Source organism: Adiantum capillus-veneris, chromosome 3 (genome assembly GCF_014529385.1).
Source record: "Adiantum capillus-veneris isolate H3 chromosome 3, ASM1452938v2, whole genome shotgun sequence".
Taxonomy (NCBI): domain Eukaryota; kingdom Viridiplantae; phylum Streptophyta; class Polypodiopsida; order Polypodiales; family Pteridaceae; genus Adiantum; species Adiantum capillus-veneris.
Genome location: NC_140933.1, coordinates 57,312,135 through 57,335,946, shown reverse-complemented (window position 1 = coordinate 57,335,946; position 23,812 = coordinate 57,312,135). Strand labels below are relative to the sequence as shown.

Sequence of the window (23,812 nt, the reverse complement as noted above, 5' to 3'; positions counted from 1 at the left end):
CAAACCCCCCCCCCCCCCCCAACCCCAGCCCCTCAATCTCAATTCGACATCAGCTTCAGATTCATTTTCTTAATGTTTCTAGTGTTAGTTCTTTGTACTTTCCGTACTCATACATGATATCAGATCCACCAATTGTAACTTTTTGGACTCGTAGGTCATTTTGGCCTTTCGAAGACGTTAATATAACATTTAATTTCATCTCTCTCTCTCTCTCTCTCTCTCTCTCTCTCTCTCTCTCTCTCTTTTTGGAAAAAGTCAGGGCTGTATATTACTGAGTACAAAATAATCCCAGCGGATGCCAAAATAGCCTATCACGTGGGGTGTACAAGTTGAATGTAAGGAGGAGTGCCACTATAGTGACTACTCGACTAGAACAATCTCATGGTGGTCGGTGTGAGGAGTGGAGGAGAAACCACTGAGGAGGGGCATAATGCCAAGTAATCTGACCACCTGTCAGTGTGAAGAAGAGTGGGGATCTTGCCCAACGCCGAAGGAAGGCAAATCGACAAGCCTCGGCTGCTCTCTCTCTCTCTCTCTCTCTCTCTCTCTCTCTCTCTCTCTCTCTCATCATAGATGGGGGCAATGTGCAAAAACAAGAATTGAAGCAGGACAAGCAAGGTATTACGAGTTTAAAAACATGTGCAAACAAAGCGTCAGTAGAAGGTGGGAAATAAAGTCCATGGCTTTCAATGCGTGTGTGGTCCAAACGCTATTGTATGGGGTAGAGGTATGGGGACCAAGTATTCCGGCCAACACATGGAATGACATTGAGAAAATTCAAAAAAAGTTCTTATGTAGACATATGGGGATAAAAACCACAACACCATACTCAGTGATGCTATTGGAGACTAGACAAAGACCATTGGAAATGCTTGCCTTGCAAAGAATGCATAGATATCTCTTGAAGGTGAAGCTGATGCCTCATAACCGCTTGCCTCACATAGCATGGGAGGTAGGATGTAAGCCGCAAAAGAACCACAAAAGCAAGTTTCTCACCTCTAGCCTTGTTGAGGACATCAGGAAATGGTTCTCTAAATGGAATGTGGGAGCACATGTGGACATGCATGTAGAGGCAGGTACCGAGCATGAGCACGAGCTGAATTTTAAACTACAATTACTTGAGGCCCTCCACAGCAAATGGAAGAATGCAATGCACAGGTCCAAGTTTGAATACTATTGCAAGCACATAAACACGAGATATTGGGAAGAGTACAAGACCGGGGAAACCCAAATACATATCAGGACACCCATGTCTTACCGTGCGAGACGGGCCATCACCTTGATGCGGACAAGATCACACATGCTCAAAAGTGAAACGGAAGGATGGCTGAATATTGATGCAAACATGAGGAGATGCACTCAATGCAACTTGAACTCATTGGAAAATGAGGCACATGTAACCCTTGAATGTCCAGCATATGCACACATTCGGGTCGACTTTCCCCAACTTATTCAAGGATGTACTACATTTGAGGAGCTTCTCTCAAAAACACATCCCTCTCCAGTAGCACTAGGCATCTATCTTGCCAAAGTGCTAGAACATCACACCACACTCACAAACAAAATCACCACAGAATCATGACACGTCCCCTCCTTCACATGGGAAGGGGGGAGTCTCATATATGAGATTTTGGGTCCCATGGGTCATTTTGGCCCCCCGAGGTCGTAAATACATCATCATCATCTCTCTCTCTCTCTCTCTCTCTCTCTCTCTCTCTCTCTCTCTCTCTCTCTCTCTCTCTCTCTCATGCGCCGCCTCCATCTCTCTCTACCCCACGTGCTGTTTCTCTATCTGCAACCCGTCACCAGCCGAGGGCTGTGAGCTGTGGGTTGCGTGGGCTACTCACCTCTTCCCAGCCCATGCGTCAGTCTCCCCCTTGATAGGCTGCTGCCAACAATGGGTTGTTAAGCCCCTTCTTTTTCAACCTTCAGAATCAGCAATGTAAACCACGATTAGTTTGTCACCAATATGATAGTAACGAAGGCAACGTTCATGGTCACAAACAAACGTAGAACGCAAGTGGAAAAAGAGACGAATGGAAAATGGAGACAAAAGGATGGCAGACGGAGAAGGCCAACCTTCTCCAAATGTTTTTCAATGAAGACGAGCAATGGAAAAAGGAGAAAGAGGACCTTCACGCAGAAATCCAAGAACTTAAAGAGGAGGTTTCATCACTCAAGCGAGAGCTTGCCGAGACTAGAGCAAGCGGTGGACTTGAAGAAGGAGAAATCCAGCCTTCGATGAGATCAAGGAGGAAGAGAAGCAACATGAGGCAAAAATGTCCTTGTGGGTGGATGTGATCACGAAGACACAAAAAAAGGTGGATGAGGCCGAAATGGATAGAAGTCGCCAAGAAAGGGAAAGGGAAAGAAACAACAACCATCTCCACTCCCACAATTATCAACATGACCTTAGAAGAAGAGCAGAGGAGGAAGACTATAGTTTTACATGTACAAGTATCCGGTCTAAAAGACCGTAAAGATGTGGAGGGGGGAGTCAAGGAACTTCTCTTCATGATGGGTAGTGAGGCTACTCACACAAAGGCATGGAGGGCGGGGAAGAAGAGAGAAGGAAATGGGTAGACTTCAAAGAAGAGAGCATTGATCATTCATTTCCCCTCCATGGAAGTGAAGGACTTCTTGAAGAGGCGTCCTACACTAAAGAAAACAGGGATATTTATTGGGGATGACCTCACACTCTCACCTCTTGCCCATAGAACGAAGTTATGCCCGAGATAAGGACAGCTCGAGAGAAAGGGAAATTGGCTTTATATAGAGATGGAAGTGTGGTTATTATGGGGCGCTCCGCATGACGGCGCAAGACCTACGGACCATACTCAAAGTTGCTACTTGGAATTGTAATGGATCTATACGCCTTGATGTAGGTGCCTTTGAAGATCGTTTAACCGAGAGGGACATCATCTTCTACTCTGAGACACAACAGGCCCCTAGGCAGTCCATGCCATGCTAGCGGATACAGATGGGAGACAACTTGCAGTCAGGAGACTTGATCAGAGCATAAAAGACGGGGCTCGAAGGAGTGGCAGTTTTATTTAGAGAGGAGTTTCATCCATAACGTATAGCCCGCAGGGATGAGCATGCTAGGTACATGTGGGTGAGACTGAGGGCAGAGACAGACAGATACCTCTACATTGCTATTTGTTATTTTCCTCCTAGTACGTCAGTGTATGCATCACCTAGAGGACAGTTCCCCTTTTCTATTTTGGACTATGACGTATGAGAGTTCTTCAAGGATGATGACATTATCATCCTCAGAGACTTCAATGCTCGGACTGCCCATCACCAGGCACTAATCCATGATACTTCAGAGGAGATGATGAGAGAGGTTGATGTCAAAGAGATGGGCCTATCTAGACTCTCACAGGATGAGCACACTGAGTATGGACGATACCAGATAAACATGGGGACTGCGCATGGATTGGCCATTTTGAATGGCCTACACAGATTCCCGACAGTGGGAGGTTTTACTTACTTTCTACAACAACATGGTGATAGTACAATGGATTATGTCATGGCGCAACAAGGTCTCATTCCATCTTTTCATGATTTCATGGTGGGCCCCAAACAAGTTGGAGTAGCAGTTGATCATGTTGTCTTGTCTTTCACTCTCACGTTTCAGTTCAATACAGCTCCATAAGGAGAGGTCTCCACACACACTCGGTATACCTTCACAAGGGAGACGGACTTTGTATACACAAATGAGATATACAAACACCTATGTACTTAGTAGCCAAGGCGGTCATTAGATGAGCTCACTCATATACTGACAAAGACGCCTCATGATGCACCATCGGAGGCATATCCCCATAGTCAGCAAACACGGAGATGATCTGGGAGTATACCCCAAAACAGCTGGTATGATGAGGAGTGTCGAGAGACGAGGATCATATTACAGAGAAAGGTGCTCATGGGTATCACCACACATAGACAGTCACGGAAGATGAGCTCACTCATATACTGACAGAGACGCTTCATGATGTAGCATCGGAGGCATATCCTCATAGTCAGCATACACGGAGATGATCTAGGAGTATACCCCAGTATAGCTCGTATGATGAGTGTAGAGAGACGAAGATCAGATTACACAGAGAGGTGCTCATATCACCACACATAGACAATCACGGATTATCTTTCGTCACCTAATGCGATGAAAAAAGAGGGCCTACCTATCTCATTAGAGCGGGATTTGTACCAGCTATTTATGAGTCGGGATTTAGGTGAGGCATGGAGGTTATTCCACAAGCACTCACCACCACCCCCCATCACCTCCATAGAGACATGGGGGGAATATGCCACATCTCTATACACAGCATCAGGGCAGCCACCCTTGCCTAAGCCACCAGACTCCAAAGACATGTACTTGGATCATGATGGTTTAGTAGCAGAGCACTTTCGTTCATGCCAAAGATATGCTTACATAGCCTCTTGCTATGATGTTTAATCGAGCCATGTATGAGGGTTTTCTTGAGACTTGGAGTATGTCCACGATTGTGCCTATCTTAAAGTCGGGAAATCCCATGCTTCCTAGGAATTATCACACCATCATGGTTGGTCACACATTGGCTAGGTTGTATGGATCTATTCTTGAGCAAGAGTTGAGTAGATGGGCACAGAGAGAAGGCATACGGGCATCAAGGCAGACAGGGTTCAAGAGAGGTTTCTCCACTCTTGACCAGATTCTAGCACTCATAGCTATTATTGAGGAGGGCAGATACCATGGCAGGAGGATCTATTGTAGCTTTGTGGATTTCTGCAAAGCTTTTGTGTCACATGCACATCTAACCCTATGTAGACAAGTTGTACTTACTTCTAGGGTTTAGGTCAGCCTAGGAAGTGTTCTGGCACCTTTGTGAGCCTATACGCAGGCCGTGCATGTCCAGGCACTAGAGTAACGGGGTACCCTTTGATTGCACAACCATTAGCACCAGCATCGGTACCCTGCACCAAGCATAAGCATTTTCACCGCACAGAACCTTTTTCCCCAATTGCACGTGAACCACCTCTTACAGGGCTTTTTACTACATGGTGACTTTTCATTTACCCAAATCGTGGGATTTGTTGGGATAGCTGCCCCGACCCTGTTTTATGCACCTATAAAAGAAGCCCTTGGGTGACCAGAGTTAACCAGAGGAGCAATGAAGGAACCTCTCAAGAACCAACAGAACCTAGCACCCGGTGATGGTCATCATCACCAGTGTTTTCCACATCAGCCATCAGCGTTTTTCAGCAGCAGCAGCGTTTCTCTTTTCTCGGCATCCCGCCGCAGTACCGCAGAAGATCAGCCACAACCTCGTCGCGGTCGCCCTTTCCATCGCGGCCAAGACAGCGTTTTCAGTTCAGCCAGCAGTCCAGTTGGCGTTTTTCAGTTTTCAGCCATTGTCGTCGCCAACGACAGCAGATCAGCCCGTAGCCTCGCCGCACTTGTAGAAGTCCATCAGCATATATCTAGCGTTTTCAGATTTCAGCCCATTAGTCTCAACATTGTCATTGTCGTCGTCGTCGTCGTCAAGCATCAGCATTTTAGAACCATTGTACCAAACTTTGTGCAATTCAAAACAAATACCTCTCTAGCAATAGAGAGGGGGGCCCTTGGAGGGAGAAGGAGTGGCAGTTTGGTATTTGCAAGAGATAGAAGCCAACGCTGACAAGTATTGTGCAACAACGAAACCCCACCACACCAACGAGTAAAGGGCACAATATGCCAATCACCAACAGCCAGAGCGGTAACCTGAGTGATTAGACACTGGATTGACCTTGCTGAGGGAAAGAAATCTCCCAACGCTGAATTCTGCAACAGCAGCACCTCCAGGAAATTGCCCAGGCAACTGGCTGCTGCAAAGAAAAGATCTTGCATAGTACGAGATACAAGAGGATCTAATCTAAGGAATCTTACAGTAAATGAGCCAAATAACTCGAACATGATCTATAATTCTCCAAGAAACACAAGCAAACACAAGGTTCATACATCTTAAGAAGTCCGACCCACATAACAACTAGGCAATTCCTCATGACCTTGACTTGTATGTAGCAAGAGTTTTAAAAATGTTAAAATACATATAAAAACAAATGAAGAAAAGAGAGACCAAAAGAAAACACAAACTTACCGGTCAGTGCTCTGATTATATCACTTGTTGCATATTCTTGAATAGTGTGGTTTGAGAAGAGTAGCTTAATCAATGCTGCTGCTTGTCCGGCCGTTTCAGTATTGCTTGAATTGAGAAGCTCTTGCAAAACTTGCACCCCACCAGCCTCAGCAACTGCTCTTTTGTTAGACCTGCTGTGCATGACAAGATTTTGAAGAGCACAGACTGCAATCATTTTCATCTCTTCTGAAGGCTGATCTTCCAGCAAACTCACTAATGCACGGCATGCTGACACGGCATCTGTTGTGCGGGCAAGACCGTCATGTTGAAAAAGATCACCCAGAGCGAGAGCTGCCAAGAGGCGAGCTGGCTGAGCCCGTGTTTGAGGATCAAGAAGGTACTGTGAAAGAGGAGCAATTGCAAACTTTGCTCCTTTCATATCTCGAACCTTAACATTATTAAACAATGCCTCAAGAAGACGTGCGGCAGCTTCTTCACACTGATGACACCTCAAAAGTTCAAGAAGTGCTTCTACAGCACCCGCTTGAGCCATTTCTTCTGCACTAGAAGCATCATCTCTTTCCAAAACGAGCAATGCATTGAGAGCAATAACAACAGTGGCTTCAGAGGTTGACTTCAACAACCTTACAAGAACAGCAAGAGGCACCTGTAGGTAGTATTGAGAACTAAACCGCAAAATGTTTGAGAGAACATAAGCAGCTGACTCCCACAGTGCATGGGGTGGCTGGGGATCAGCTTGCACAATAACTTTTGAGAGCTCAATAATGCCGCCAGCATCAGCTACAGCATTAGGCCAGCTTTTGGAAGCTTTTTCGAGTGCCTTGATTGCTTTCTGCTGCAGACTTTGCACCCCTAGTCCTGTTATACGTACAAGAGGAACAATTGCATGCTGGGTAATGACATCCCGCTGAAACTGTTCTTGCACTAAAAGAAGTGAAAGAAGCTCAGCAGCAAGCTGCTGCACAGTCTGAGAAGGGGAATCCAGCAAAGGAACCAGAGGCTCAATAGCCTGATTTGGAGTCAGCCTTTCCATTGAGGACCGCTGAGGCTTCTCAAGAATATTAACAAGCACTTGCATTGCACTGTGTTGTCCAGATGTACTAAGACCTGGCCTAGCTAAAACATGAAAAAGAGGCTCAATTACTTGTGCTGCTGATGCTCCCTTTGCAATGCTGCTGTTGTTAGTAAGTATTCGTAAGAGTTCAGCCATCAAAGCGCACAAACTATCTGGTGCATCAATAATGATCTCTATAACACTATCTATTATTCCAGCTTTAACCATGTCTAATTTACAAAGAGGTCGGTCTTTACCCAGCTTTGTCAATGCACTAATAGCAGCCTCATGCAGTGCATAGTTATCACCACTTACAAGGCTGACAAGAGGAACTACAGCACCTTCTGCAGCAACTATCTCAGCCTGCTGTTCATCATCTAGTAGATTGTCCAAAGCACATGTTCCAGCAAGTTGTGTTGAGTTGGAGTCTGCGGTTAGAAGCGCAATAAGAGACTGGATACAGTTTGATGCACCTGGCATTGTCCGAACTCTTGAATTACCAAATAGAACCCTGCAAAGATCAGCAGCATCTTCTTTCAGCTCTAAAGAGCTCTCAGAGCACAAGACTCTGCAAAGGCCCTCTACTGCATTTGCACCAGCATCGGCTATTGCCAATGCCTTTGGAGGGTTCTCTGCAGATAAACTAATAAGTGCACCAATTGCAGCACGCTGCTCTTTCTCAGAGCCAGAATTCAACATCTCAACTAGTGGAGGAATAGCTTGTCTTCCAGCTTCTCCAGAGCGAATATTCTCTGCAGTAAAAAGTCCCTGTAGTGCCCTTGCTGCATTATACCTTGAACCCCTAGTTCCCAGGCGGAGCACAGCAACAAGCTGATTCACAGCTCCCAGTGCAGATTCATGTCTTCTAAGATCAGTGCTACTAAACAAAATTCTCAACAAATCAGCTGTAGCTTCTTCAATTGCATCTTGAGGACCAAGTGAAAGGTACTTTGTCAATGCATCCAGTGCTCCAGCCTCAGCCATGGCCAGTTTATTTGTTGCGCTTCCTTTAGCGAGCTGAGTCAGCAAGCTAAGGGCCAATGATGGTGCGCCAGGACGATCTGGTATGGGCTTCAAGAGATCCACCAAAAAAGGTATGGCTTTTCTAGCAGTTGCACCAACTCTAATGTCGTCTACTCTAAAGAGCCTCTCAAGTGCAACCTGATCTGGGTTTGGAACAAGAGAAAACTCCTCTGATAAAGCAACAAAGTTTGCTATATCCGACTCCAAACTACCTAAGAGTGGTATCAGCCCTCCCGCAACTCCCGAGTTTGCAACCGCCAGAAGAGTCCCACGACTTCCATTGCATATGAGACTGGCAAGAGCTTGTGCAGAAAAATATCGATCAATACCTTCCTCTGATCTAAGTAAAAAAGCAAGAGATGAGATTGCCCGCATTGTTCCAGGTGAACGTGTGACATCCCGATGCTGGAAGAGTATTGCAAGTAGTAGCATGCTAACCCATACACTGCCATTATCCTCTACATCTGCCTGTAAAATAAAGTGACCCACAATCAATTTGTTGGTAAGTTAAGAACCTTCAATCCAAACTAAAAAAAATTAAGCTAACCGGAACAATGTTAGAGACCACATTTGCCAACTTCTCTGCGAGCAGCTCGATTGCTCCTGCCTCCATTATTGCAACTTTGCTACTGTCATCATGTGATGCTATGATAGATAGCAACCATAAAGCAGCTGTGCCACCTAGCATTGCAGCTGGATCATGTTCCAAATGAGTTTTGTTGTCATCTATTTGATGGTCAAAAAGCTTCTCTGATCTTCTTAAGTGCTGACCTTCTTGCAGACTATAACCCTTCTCTGAATGGTCCTCTAGAGCCTTAACACCAAGCATGTCAACAAGGGATTGAATTAAGAGAATGAAAGACCCAGATTCATGTAGCCCCTCGATAGCTCTCTGTCTGTGTTCCTTAAACGCACAAATAAGAAGCGCAGTTCCTCCGACTTTCACCTCAATCCTTCGTGAGCCAATCACGTGTTCTGCAAGGGCAGCTATGCACTTAACTGTACCTGCAATCAGGTCACCTAGTACAATTGGCTGGTCACGGCAGAGCCTGGACAGCACTTCAATCGCTTTCTCTTGCATGATTGAATTTCCAACAGCTACACAAGTGACAAGTGGACCCAGACTGTAAGGAATCTCTGCTAGAACTGACCAGGGAGGCTTGCTACAGGTTCCAGCACACTTAGCTCTAGCAAGGGAGGCAAGAGCTTCCAAAGCCTCTGATTTTGAGCATTCTTCAAGATTGGTGGCTGCCAAAGCAGCCACCAAAGCGACAACTGTATCACAGCTTTGAATGCTTTCAGAAAGCAAGTCATCAACAGGACGAAACTTAAGGAGCCGTGCCAATGCACCAGCAGCATGCTCCTTTCCCTCATGTGTGCCTTCTCGCAAGACACCTGTGAGGGGCATAATCATATCCTCTGCAGGAACCTCTTCAGATATATCAGCATCCATCAGAAGGTTTGCCAATGCAGTAGCAGCCACCTCTGCCACTGCTATATCAGGTGACTTAGTCAGTAAAATTAAAGGCAAAACAGACCCCTTTGCAAGGTGAGCAACCTCTCTGTTCTTTTCTATTGACACGAATAGGGTAGCAAGGGCTTTAGCTGCTTGCATAGCAATCATTTCATTTCCCATGCTTAACAACCCTACAAGTGGCTCAAGACCCTCTACAATCAGGGGGGTTTCTCTGAGATCCTTCCTGGCATCAAAGACTTTTGCCAACACTGAGGCAGCATGTTCTTGAGTTTCCTCGCTTGTTGAGTGCAGCAATTGTAATACAACCTGAAAAGCATCATTAGCAGCTGCCCCTTCTTTCAAGATATCATCTTGAGATGCAACACAAAGCAAGCATCCTAAGACATTCAGTACATGGATTTTTGATTGCGGTAAATCGCCTTGAAGTAAAGCAGCCAACTGGCTAATTGTGCTGGCATCTGAGTCTCTAACTAGCTGAGTCAAAGCCTTGGCTGCTATGTCCTGGCCCTTAGTGCCTGCATTCTTCAGCAACCACAAGAGAGCTGGAACGGCATCAGCTGTTTCGACACATGCTCTTATATCTTCACTGTGAGTGCAAAGATTTCCGAGTATAAGGGCTGCATCTTCCTTTGCCCTAGCAGAGCCTGTCTCCAACAGCTGTACCAGAGGCGGTATGCCACCAGCAGCAGTAATTGCCCACTTGCTACCATCAACCTCCTCGGTGAGGATAGAAAGCAGAGCGACAGCATATTCTTGTTGTTGTTCAGAAGACAAGCCCAATAAGGAAATAAGGAGTTGAACACCTTCCCGTCCTCGTAAGGCTTGCCAAAGAGTCATTTTGTCATTGCAAAGGTTCCTCAAAGACTTCACAAGGTCTTCTTGGACCTCTGTATTTGCCATGGTAACCAACCCAACGAGCATCCTCTTTCCTTCCGCGTGATTTAGACCCTTTTGCAAAACAGCATTGCCATAAAGACTTGCCAGAGCTTCAATTGCCCTATCTTGGACTAGCTGGGGGACTCGAGATTTAAGCTGCTTTATGAGAATATGCTCAATCATTTCCGGATTCACAAGATCAGTTGAGTTTTCATTGTCATCATACACCATAAGAGCATATGCAAGAGCACCAATGACATCAGCCATCTGAGCATCGGGCTTGCTAGACTCGATGTTTTCAGCTATACTTAAAATTACAGCAGACATTCCATTAAAAATATTTGCCAAAGCATTCATGGCATTCTCTTGCAGAGCCTGTGCAAACCTTCCTTGCATAAACTCTTTAGATGGTGCCACTGTAGCGCTAATCAAGATAGAAATTGCTCCAGCTTCTGATAAAGAAAGCCTAGCTTCCTGAAAAGATGCTGAGAGAGCTCTTAATGCACCAGCTGCCTCTGCCCGAACTGATATGTCATTGCCATTGCCTACGAGCCTGAGAAGTGGTTCCACAGCTCCCATTTTCAGAACTTGCCTACTGCTTGATTGAGAAGCCATCATGAGACTTGCAAGTAGAGAGGATGCATTAGCTTGAGCTATGGAGCTTCCATGATGCAATAATCTCACGAGTATTTCAATTCCACCTGCGTCTAAAGTTGCTGGCCAGAAACCCTCAGTGTTACTGCACAAATTTTGCAATGCTCCAGTTAGTAGACCTTCAACCGAACCATCGAGCTTTTGCTTCGGTTGCAGCTGTTCCCATAATTTGGGAACAACCCCCTCTGTAGCAAAAATTTTACAGCCCACATGATCTGTGACTCCTTGTGAAACTGCATAAATGGTTTGTGCTGCTGCAAGTTGAGCATCTGGAGAGCTTGCCCTCAAAAGAGCAAGCAAGGGAGGAATGCAGCCCCCAAGAAGCACTTTAACCCTCAGCTCCTCTTCTTGGCACAAGGATCCCAGGATCACTGCAGCGTTCATTTTGGCAGCTAGTGTACCTGATCTGACCAAGGCCACCAATAAAGGTATTGCTTGAGAGTGTGTCCCAATTGCAGTCCTTCCTTCCTTCTTTGTCTCTGTAAGTTCAACAAGCTGCTTTGAAATTGATTCTTTTTCACGAGGAGTTGAGGCATTTGCTCGCAATTGTTCAATGCTCTGAGCTACACTTGCAAAAATCCCATCTGGATCCTCCATCCCTTGAGTGCCATTCCAGTCCCTGCAAAAGAAAAACAAGATGATGATCTTATGCAGACTAATGAGAAGGTTAAACTTCAAGTAGCACTAGACTCTTCCTTCCTCTCTTGCAGGCTACACACTTCTCTGCATCAAAACGACTTCATGCCTTTGCTCATACTAAGCTTCAAGCTAGCTTTGGCACATTTCTCACACTCAGACCGCAGTCTACATCACAGCATGCTATGCTGCAGGCAGTGTTGAACCTGTCATGCGTGTGCAGGAACATTCATCAACGTGATACTCTTTTCCAAATCATAACCTTCACTGCTGTTAATAGCATACTGACATTCTTAGCCATACGTTCACATCATCCCAAGAACAATTTTTATCATTTTTTTTAGCAGTAAGCTGTTATCTTAACCTAGCATTGCTGTACTTAGCAATATGCGATCAGGGTCCATGCTGATTGTCAAGCTATGCTCCAAGATAGTTGGCACACCCTGGGAGAATAATTCCCATCACTCATGAAAATTATAATCTCCCATATTTTCCCCTCCCACCTTTTTCGCCCCATCAGCAAACAGGCTCAAAAAGAGAGAGGTTTGCCCACAACCTTGATGACAATACATCAAACTTTCTTTTGTAATGTACACACGATACACATAAAAGGTCAATCTGTCAACTTTTGCTTGTGAGGAATTCCATGACTAAAACCTGATGGACATTGACAAATGCTCTTATAATCTCAAAGACTGGCTTGTCTTCAACATTCAGACACACACACACACACATTATCTCAAAGGTCAAAATAAGGTGATCAACCATAGTTATCATTATCACCTTTCCACTAAAGTCTTGGTCCCTTTTCGATGAAGAGATTCCTTCATCTTAAGAGAGGAGAGATGGAGGAAAGATGCGAAAGGGAGGGATACATACTACTTTCACGGGTTGTCTTCATTGGGCTCCCAAACTGTTTTGTGGATGTGAAAAAGAGAACTTTCAGCAAGTTTTCTTCATTGGGCTTCCATACTTTTTTGTGCATGGAAGGAAAGGTCATATGGTAGTTGAGTGCTCTGCTATACTCATCCTAGAATATCTGAGGGCAGAGACAGCATACAGTTGAGCAAGAGGTCAGACCAAAGGAGTCATTCAAACACTCTTCAAGCACATAGGCTAGAAGAAAAGAGGCAAAAGATGGAGGTCAGACGAGATTTTTCTTGTGACGATGTGCCACATGGATATGCTACTATGACTTAAGAGCCAACTCGTAGACTAGGAAAGCGTAGATGAACGTATATCAGCGCCTTTGTGAACCTATTTGCAAGCGTCCAGGCAGATTTATTCGAGCAGAGAGACCGCAAATTCAAGTATTTATGTCCTTACATATGATTCTATTTGCATAACTGATTGTACAACGGACAATTGAGCAAACGGCAGCTTTACAGTAGTCTAGGACTAGTAGTTCGCATGGTTGCATCGCATATGAAACTTGTCCATCATCACGTGTGCAAGCATTTGTCTTCTTAGTAAATCTGAAGACACAATTGTATTGATGCCGAAGCTACAAGCATCATGAACCTACATTTGCAGCCATATACGTTGCAAAGAGGAGCATTCATCCATAGCTTCCAACGCCTGCATATCCAATAGAGGTCCCAAGAGAAGCCTGTATCTTTGAAGAGTGTCTTGGCGGTTTGCAGAATCAACATCCTATGCTGATCATCTTGAGGTATAAGACGGAATTGGGCACCACTGCCTCACCTTCAGCAAGAGGGCGGTGGAACAGGTACGTAATTGGGATTTGCCCAAAACTACATATGATGTGCGTTCTTTTCTTGGTTTATGTCAAGCATATAGTTCGCACATAGAGAATTTTGCACGCATTGTCGCACCTAAGACAGATGTTTTGAAAGGGCGTGGATTTACCCGAGGCAGCCATTGAGGCTTTCGCAACTCTCAAGGTTGCGGTGACAAAAGCGCCGTGCCTCATCCTTGCCTCTTGGGATGACCCCTTTGAGGGATGGATGGATGCGAGCAATGTCGCCATAGGCGCTGTGCTTCAACGGCATGGTCGTCTCGTAGCTTTCCTTAGTCGGAGGCTCAATAGTGTAGAAAAGAACTATTCAGTTTATGATAAAGAACTTTTGTCTGTCATTCACTCTCTTAAGCATTGGAAGCATTTTTTGTATGGTAGAGACTTTATAGCACAAATCACCAAGCCCTCAAGTAGCTCCAGTCTATGCCTAGTGCACATTGGAGTGATCGCCAATGTAAGGTGCAGCGGAATGAATGTTGTATTTTCTCAAGATTAGTGATCTTTATTTGCTCAAGGTTCCTTTTAGTTCTTAGGGAAAGAGAGAGCTTTCCGTCTTGTGGAGAGTGCTATGATCACGAACAAAGCGAGTGGATATTGTGCGTGCAAGTGAATGAGACTGAGAGAAGGAGAGAGAAGAGAGACGACACCCGAGAGGTTGTAAAACCCTCCTCCGAAGGCCCCACTCTCGTCGGCGAGAGTGGTCTACTTCGATTGCACAAAGGTGTACAATGCGTATGCAATGGACTGATGCAACGGGACTATGCCGATGACGACGACGATGGTGACGACGACGACTTGATGGCTGAAATCTGAGATCTTCTAATCGCTGAATTTCGGGACTGTTTCGGTGGCTGAAAATGACTGTTTTGGCTGCGTTTTTCTTGGCTGAAAATGGGGGGAACATCTGCAACCGTCTAGGGGCTGATCTGCTACTGCGTCATAGGCTGAAAATTGCGAGAATCCAACTACTTAATTTTGCGTTTTTGCTACTGCTGAGCTGGCGTTTTTGGCAAGGCTGAAAAAACATTGAATCTGCAATGATGCTGGCGTTTTTGTCAAGGGCTGAAAAACGTTGGCTGGGATGTATCTGCTGAGGTTGGAAAACGCCAGGCAAGAGGACTTGTAGGCGATGGCTTGCTGAGAAGAAACGCCAAAGGGAAGGAGTGGATGGCGAGGGTCTACTGTTGAGGGGGGGGTACTGCTGAGAAGTTGCATGTTGAGCGGGAAGCTCCTGCTGCCTCTTCTGCCAGAAAGTGCTAACTTGGGTTTGCTTATATATTAACTTAGCAAAATTGCCCTACCTACTTTTGTTGGAAAGTCACTTAAAAATAATAAGTGAAAATAACCAAAAAATAGGAAAATAGGCTAAATGCACTAGAAAATTCCCCTAACTGATGCTAATGGATTTTGATGGGAATTCCGACGATCATGCTGTGTGCAACCGGAGGATATGCATCTATACTAAGTGACTCGGCATGCACGGTCTACGAATAGACTCACAAAAGTGCCACATACTGCTGATCTAGACTTGATTGAACTGACTAAACCCTGTTGTGGTGTAGCTTGTCGACGGACACATAGGGTTGGGATGTGTCACGTGACAGCCAAGCACGGTAGTCACAATTTTTTGAGCAATTTGGAGGTTTGATGGAGTATGTGCCTGGAAAAGCTAACCCTGTTGCAGATGCGTTAAGTCACAAAGGACAGATTTTGGCTCTTGAGTCACGATCCACAGTTTCTCTTCAGGGTGTGTCTTTTGACAACATGAAGAACCAATATGCGGATTCCAAGTTTGGTAAGCAATGGTTGCACGCTCTTGTTTCACAAGGGCCAAGCAAGTTAGTAACTATCTCATTCGTGATGGTTTGTTGTATTTTCGTCAACGTCTATGTGTGTTGCCCTCTCTCAGGACAACCATATTGCATGATGCACATGACTATCTCAAGGGTGGGCACAAGGGAATGAACACCATTTTTGGAAAAAAATAGAAAGATTCTTTTATTGGCCTAAAATGCGAAAAGATGTGTTTCGTTATGTCACACAATGCACTATATGCCAAAAGGTAAAAGCTCCTCAAGGTAAGCAGCAATGCCTCTTGCTTCCGCTGCCTATTCCCGATGGACCTTTGCAAGATATTTCCATGGATTTTGTGACTAACCTTCCACCTAATTTATATTCAAGGAACACTCAATGTTTGACAATTGTTGATCGTTTCAACAAGTTTTGCATGGTGAGGCCACAATCACCACACAAGTTGTAAGGCCACAATCACCACACAAGATGTAGCACGGTTGTTCATCAAGCATTGGTACCCCCTCTGTGGTTTGCCAAAATCGATTGTTTCAGATAGGGATGTTAAGTTCACGTCCATTTTTTGGCGCACACTCTTTGAAAATTTTGGCACTAAGTTGAATTTTTCATCAGCTTTTCATCCACAGTTAGACAGAGAATTACAATCAGTTGGCTTTTGATGTTTTAAAGTCATATGGGCATGATCAACAGCCTCTTTGGGAGCTCTATCTCACATTGGTTCAGGCTATTTTAAATGACTCTTTTTCCTCTGCAATTGGTCGAACTCCGTATGAGGCAGCTTTTGGCTGTTCCAATCACTTTTGACTCGCTCGGTCAGTCATTTGACTGATGTGAATGCTGAAAGTCAATCGTTGGATGAGATTTCTGAGAGTGTGAAGCTTCGACTAAGCAAGGCTCAGGAGTCTTACTCACGGCAGGCTAATAAGCATCGTCAGGAAGTTTCGATCAAGGAAGGGGATTGGGAGTATTTAAGAATCATGAAGCAACGTCTTAAGCAAGTTGGAAAGAAGTGTCCAAAGTTGTCTTTTCAAATGTATGGTCCATTTCCTGTCATTAAAGAGATAAATGAGGTTTCAATGAAATTGCAATTGTCTAACTCATGGTCAATGCACAACGTTTTTCATGTTTCTTGGTTGAAAGTGTTTCAGGGAACACCTCCAAAGGACATTTCGGAAGAAGAAAAACCGGAGATCATCAATGAAGCAGAAGTCATGGAGCCGGAGCAAATGTTGTTGCATCGGTTTAGCCATGGTTCAAAGAAGCAAGTGAGACAGTACTTTTTGAAGTTCAAGGATTGAGGAACCCACGAAACAGTGTGGGTGGATGAAAAGTTTTTCAAAGATTACCATGACATGTTGGCAGCCTACAAGGAAGCCATGCAGATCGGTACCAGTACCTCACTTTAAAAAGGAGGGGATGTCATGTGCACATCTAACCCTATGTGCATGTGGACAAGCTACTTCATGACAAGGGTTCAGTCAGCCTAGCTTAGGAAGTGTTATGGTACTTTTATGAGTCTGTTCGCAGATCGTGCATGCCCAGGCACTTAGAGTAGATGTATATCCTCTGGTTGCACACCGCATGATCATCAACATTACCATCAAAATCCATCAGGAGCATTTTACAGTGCAAAAAACCTATTTTTCCTATTTTAGCCATTTCTCACTTGATATTTTTAAGTGACTTTTGTTGGGAAGCTGGGTAGGGCAATTTGGCCAAGTGACTATATAAGAAACCTAGCGCTAGCACTTTCTGGCAGAAGAGGCAGAAGTCCACAACAGAAGTGCACCTTCTCAGCAAGATCGGCAAGAAGACTCGGCGTTTTCAGCCATCCAAGACCAGCCAGTGTTTTTCGTCTACCGCAGAAGGAGCTAGAGTTTTTCAGCAGTAGCAGCCAACCTGGACAAGAGTTCCAGTAGCGTTTTTGCAAGAAGATACAATTTCAGCCATAGCGTTTTTGGACCAGATTTTCAGCCTAGCGTTTCCATGAAGATGAAAGAGCAGATTGAAGATGCAGTGGAGATAGCACTTGATGCTGTTCGGGAGCAGTATTATATTTTTCAGGGATATGATCCAGAAGGTTTTATTGCATGTTATGAAGCTGAGATGAAGAGCCGAAATGTTCCAGAAGATCGGATGATTACAGCTTTTGAAGAGGCTGTAAACTTGGATTTTAAACAGCAGGTTCAAGAACTGGCAGAAGAATATCCGACACGGTGGGAGTATTTTGCAGAGGAATTTATTTACGAAAGCTCAAGGATTCTAGATCAGGAAATAAAGGAGATTACTGAACGAAGTAAGGTTGTCTTCAGTAAAGGTGAAGGAGATCAGATGCAGATCCTCAACTATGATGGATTCTGGGAGCATATTTCTGCAAAAAGTAAAGCCAAAGAAAATGCTAAGCTGGAAGTAGCGGATTCAGTTTCAGAGGAACTTAATTTGAGCAACGAAGAAAAGGTAAACAAGTGGTTCGCAAGCTGTTGATCTTGACATGGGTTATTCTCAAGGAGTTCATCAAGTAGATGAGCCTCTACATGATATTTTTAAAACTATCAGCACTATAGACGAGTAGGACAATATGTTTGCTGCAGATGATTGCATAAACAAAGCTATTATATACACAGTAGTAGCTGATAAAGTGACCAAGATTGTGGATCCAGCACAGGATGAGCCTAAGGATGTCAATGAACCTATGATTGCTACTACAATATGCTTGCAGATGTTGCTATCACATAAGAGGATGCTATAATCGGTGAATTTTTGTCTAGATCTGAAGGAGATGGTTATGACAGTATAGAAGAGCTTTCTGATGTGTGTACCTCTTCAGAGGGGGTGCCAGATGAGCCTTTGCAGTGCTATGATGTATTGCTAAGTAACATGGATGCAAATGAGAAAGCAGAGAATTATATGGATGAGTATGAAGATTGCTTAGATTATGATGATTATGAACAGGATATTGACATGGATTTTACATCTATGCTTATATATGGGTTGCAAGAGGATCCAACTCCTAAAGCTTTGTTGAACGTTGAGACTTCCAAGGGTGATTTTTCCAAGGATGTTATGGATGAAGATCTTCAGGATAAAGCTATTATTCATTATCAACCTCAAAAACTAGGTAAAAATCTCTCTGATGATACAAGTCCAAGAAGTCCTAAGGTTTTTTGTGATGGCTATGAAGCTAGAGGGGGTGACGCTGCTAAATCATCCCTGATACAGCATAAAGTGCACAAGATTTTTCATTTTCTTGGGCAATGTGCCAAATGTGGCTGGATTTGGATATTATTCCTATTAATTCTTATGTCAATGATGTCCTGGCTACCAGTAAAAGGGAGTGAGAATTCTTTAATTCTTGCTGGTAACGACCTTAAGTTACCAAAAGTTTATGAGATGTGGCTGTTGCACTATGCTTCAGGTGAAGCTCTAGTATATTGCGGAGGCCATCAATACTATGTGATCTTAATGGTATTTGATCCAAGTGATTCGAAAGATCTTCAAAGGCAGGTTCATTATGGATGGGTATTTTTGAGTATATATTGTGGTTTCTTTTTGCTAGATCCTGGAATAACATATTTGGAGCAAAAATTCTTGAAGTTGATTGATACAGGATGTGTGTGCTTATGTGGAGATTATGCTGCTCCACTATTGGGGCAATTTCTTATTATCCCATTTGATCCTAGGAGCTATTGAAGAGCAACTTGCAGATTCAGAGATATCATTTATTTTCCTGTAGGCAGGTTACAATGCACTAGGTTTTGTTTTTGGATTTATGCTATCAAGAAAAGAGTATTGGATTTTGTGGTCAGTAATCTTATATGGCTAGCTTCTAGTTGACATCTTTGGACAATTGATAAAGTATCTTCACATCTTTTGAGTTGGTTTTGCTACCAGAACTTGAAGTAATGGACTTGACGGCTATTCCGTGTGCAGACAGAGTAAGGTATACTTGAGCTTGACAGGGTTCCCTAAAGCGAGCTTGATGGTCAAGTCGTATGCATCATTAACTGGAGCACTTGAGTCTGGCGGGGTTCACTAAACAAGTTTTTCATAATTAAATGCTTTGGAGACACGACATACATGGTTCAAAGATTTGCGATGGACAGCTACGAAATAATTGAGCTAGACCATTGATGATATGGTTTAAGCCTTATTTTGTTTTACATATACTTACCAGTTATGTGATATTGATGGCAAGTCGCTTAAGGTGATTATAACAGATATAGATTGAAGATCGGTTGGCACAGACCGGAGGCTGTGCAGGTTCAGAGGGGGTGGATGTTGTGCTGCTCCGCTTCCACGATGGAAAAAAGAGTAAAGAGAAGCAGAAAAAGTCTATTTGAAGCTCACATATTTATTGAGCAATGACCAGGGCTCGAAAACAAGCAAGGAGATCCAGAAAGTGTATGCTTTATGTGGTTATGAAAGCCTAAACGTAGAGATTTTATGCTTGAAGAAAAGGTTTTACATGTGAAAGAGCTCTTAGGACATATAAGGCAACTTGGGTAGAGGAAGACAAGTGGTCAGTGGTAAAAAAGAAAGTGTGTGGGAGACTTCCCATCTCTGCATGAGGGAGGCCGAAAAAGTCCTATTCTGGAAATTTATTATAAAACAGGTTTCTGGAGAAAACGGCCCGCGATGGCAGAAGGAAAAGGGCGTTTTGAGCATTTTTGCCTCTCACGCACAGAGGCTAATTCTGCACCGATTAGGAGATATTCAAGTTTCCGTGCTCTGTTGTATTGGCGGGGAGGAAGCCATAAGCTTTGAGCACTCTAATCCTTAAGCCAAGCTTCCATAGCCCACTCTCATCCAATCTTCCATAGCCAATCTAATCAAAGACACCATAAGCCACTCTAATCCAAGCTTCCAAGCCACTCTAATCATGGAAGGAGTTTAAATAATGTAAGCAGTGGTACTGTTAATGATAATCAAGACTCTCCCTTCCGTAAGTAAAAGGAACCCTTGAGCACAGTTCAAAGCACTAATCTTGAGCAAAGTTCATCATTCACATCCGCTGCACCTTACACTTGAACTCCTTGTTCTTCTTATTCTTTTTCTCACTGTCTGAACTATCAGAAGAGGGCAAGCTCTCCTCCTCTGAACTGCTAGATGGCTTTTTGTGTTTTTTAAGAATCTTCTTTTCTTACTTTTCTGGTTTTTTTCTCCACTTCTTCCAATTTTTCTCATCCTCTCTAGAACTAGAGGAAGACAAACTAGCAAAACTCTCTAAAGACGAAGAAAAATCAAGGTCATCCTTGAAACGAACACACTTCTTGGATTTGCTTACCACCTCGAAAGTCAACTTCCGACCCAAATAACAGGGAAAATCCACTGATTTCCTCTTCTTTTAAGAGTGATTTAAGCTTTTCATCAACCAGTTTGTCTTCTTTTCAAGCGCTTTATCAAACTCTATCTACGAGTACAATTTCTGTTTTTCTGCACTCGGCTTTGCTTGCTACTTCATTGAGAGGAGAATCAACGGCCTCTCGCCATCTAGAGTGAATCTCGTCTTGCACAAGACAAATTGTATTGTGTTAAGTGAATGCAAGAGAAGGCACTCCTCGCTGCTGCTCTTGCGCACTCCCCCTCGCCTACACTTGCCTCCCCTCCCCTCGCCATCGTCGTCCTCCCCCCCACTCCGCCCTCGCACTGCGCACTGCCCTAATGCGTACTGCTCTACCTGCTCGTTGTCCAGCCTGCTCCCCCCCCCCCCGCCCCTGTTCGCTGCCCGCTGCCCCCCACACACATTGCCTCCCCTCCTCGTTGCCCGCCTTACTGCCAGCCGTTGAGAACCCCTCCCCCCCCCCCCCCCTCCCGGGTTTTGCTTGACTGATTGACCCACCTGCACATTCGTTGTTGGTGCGCTCTCTCTAGCGGGACTTGGTATCGCCTCCTTCATATCTTCCACATTCCTGTTAGCAGCAGACATAGATGGAGGATTCTGCCCCGCCACAAAGGGACTCAACGGAAGCCCCCTCGCCCGACCCCGCGGAACCCACCATCCGACTTGCTCTTTCGCGGACAGAGCAAGCGAGCTGAGAGGCAAAGGTGGCACGCCTTCAAGGCACCTCTATTATCTGCAAGATTCTCGGCACCAGACCCAGCAGAGGCGAGGTGCGTGATCTCCTCAAAGCCCACCTTCTAGCAGAGATGGACAAGATCCTCGACGTTCAGCTGCTCGAGCATGGCTACTACCAGATAGAGTTTGAGACCCCGAGATGGCGTCCAAGGTCATTGCGATGAGCACCATGGCTATCCGAGCAGTTCGAGCTCATTTTCGACAGTGGCGCCATGGTTTCTACCCAGCTATTGGCGTTCTTGTCAAGGAGGCAGACCTTCCCATCTCAGTCTGCTTCCCCGGCCTGAGTAGGAAGTACCTTCCGCTCCTTTCCAAGAAAGGCTCAGAGATTGGGACCTTTCTGGAGACACCTCGCACGGTAGCCTCTATAGCTGCCTTGGCAGCTGGCATTGCTTCATTACGTTGTCAGCGGGATGAAAACACACACAGCGCCTCTATAACGACCCAACACACACTCTTGGAATGATACACACACACACTATGCGGCACCACTCGGCTTACACAACACACCTGGCCGAAACAAGGAACACACCTCTGGAGTGAGAGGAGAGAGACTATCCACTTGCCCACTCCACACACACACACACACACACACACACACCCAAAAAACTCAACTCAAAAGAGGAGAATTTCTGATTTTTAGATACAATTGAGCTTGGGCCAACACCAATGGGGCAAATAGCTCACACAATATGGGTAAAAGATACCAGATACAATCACAAATTGGAGCAGAAGCTTCGCTCCATAGAAGAAACTTACACAACCAAAACAACAAAAAAAGAGTGAGGAATTTGGCAAAATGGACAGCGCCATCGCGTCCGTAACGGTCCAAAAACCCCAGTCTACAATGTCAAAATGCTCAAATCCGACATCGGATGAGTAGTTTACGACCAAAACAGGCTCCAAAAACCCAAAAACACACCTGCGGCTGTTCCTCCTCTCTTCTCCTCGTTTTTTCTGGTCTTCTCTGTTTTTTCAGTTCCCACACTTAGCTTTATTAGTTGGGCACCCTTGGCCTTTTAGATGACCTCAAACAGACCCCGAACAGGCCAAAAACTGACCTCGCAGTGCATAGTTGTCACCTTTTTGCATCATCCGCACACCTAGCACTCAGCTTTTTTCCAATAATGCATCCCGCCACCACGTGAAGTGGCCCCAAAAGTGGTCCTCATGATGATCTTTCTGCATAAGTATCACAAGAAAACACCCACGTCGTGTCCGTACTTCTCCGCGTGCAAGTATTGACCCCATTCGCCCTCCTGACGCCACTAGATGTCATCTGACGCACCTGCTTATCTCATGTCGTCGACCCGCGGATAGCGTCCTCGAGAAGTTTTACGCGCTACCAACTCCTCTTTATTATAGAAAAAACACAGTGGTACTGGTAATGGTGAAAATCGATGCACTATGTACACCCTGTCCTACCTGTACACATGTGGGCCCCACGTAACCACCTGGCTCTGGAAAATGGGCAATCCTTTATTCGATGCACCATGCATGGATATGTACATATGCGCAATTCCTTGCTCCAAAAAACTCCTGACATAATTTGCCCACCCCCTAGCCTGCTAGAGCATTCATGCTCAGCAGCAGCACTAGTAGATGCTCATTCCACCTGGATCAAAAGGCCAAAGGCATATCGCCTGATTCACAAGAAGCATCATAACACCACACCTACATTTGTCAACAATCAACCAAAATGCACCATAGGCATATCCAACTAACACATCTGCCCTGTCTGGAGTTCCAAAAGCATAAATATTGCATGCCACATTCAACCCAACCGATAGAGACAACTCAAGTGACTCATCACCTGGCATCTTGGCTTCACCAGCCATAGCAACAACCTGCAAATCATGCATCCAAGTAGCTAAAAGCATTGTGTGAAGGTAAAGTTGTTGATATCCAAAGCACAAAAGTATCCCCGCAGCACACATATCCCTAGCATAGGCATCCACATAGCTGAGATTGGACTCATATATGCCAAACCCCTTCTCATCATCATAAGCATACTCATCATCACACATAACTTCATCCACATCATAATCATGGCTATCACCACTATCCATAGCTTCTAGCATGGGTTCATCAGTCTCCAAGAATACAGATCCCTGCTCTAAACCACAATCATGCTCACAAATCGATTCAATCACTGCACATACATCAAAATATGGCTTCAAAACAGGCTCCACATCCAACAAATCCACAAAATGGCTCTCAACCTTGTCCTCTTCCCTAATTTCCAAGGAACTAGTATCCAAAGATACGTGCTCATCATCAATAACCTCAACCCATAGTTACCAAGAACGGGAAACCGGAA

General features: G+C 44.8%; 1 protein-coding gene across 8 annotated transcripts in view; it reads right to left on the bottom strand.

Annotated features, from left to right (window-relative positions):
* Positions 1-23,812, bottom strand: part of LOC147460966 (protein CELLULOSE SYNTHASE INTERACTIVE 1-like) — an 81,036-nt gene that overhangs the window by 43,576 nt on the left and 13,648 nt on the right. For all 8 annotated transcript variants that reach the window (XR_015187555.1, XR_015187556.1, XR_015187557.1 and 5 more), the window contains exons 3-4: positions 8,750-11,828; positions 6,126-8,670 (exon numbers count right to left, since the gene is read on the bottom strand). Coding sequence is in view for 4 of the 8 variants with exons in the window: in XM_086508629.1 (XP_086364755.1) it covers positions 6,126-8,670; positions 8,750-11,828 (5,624 nt within the window). In the remaining 4 variants the exon portion in view is untranslated. The remainder of the gene's footprint in view (positions 1-6,125; positions 8,671-8,749; positions 11,829-23,812) is intronic.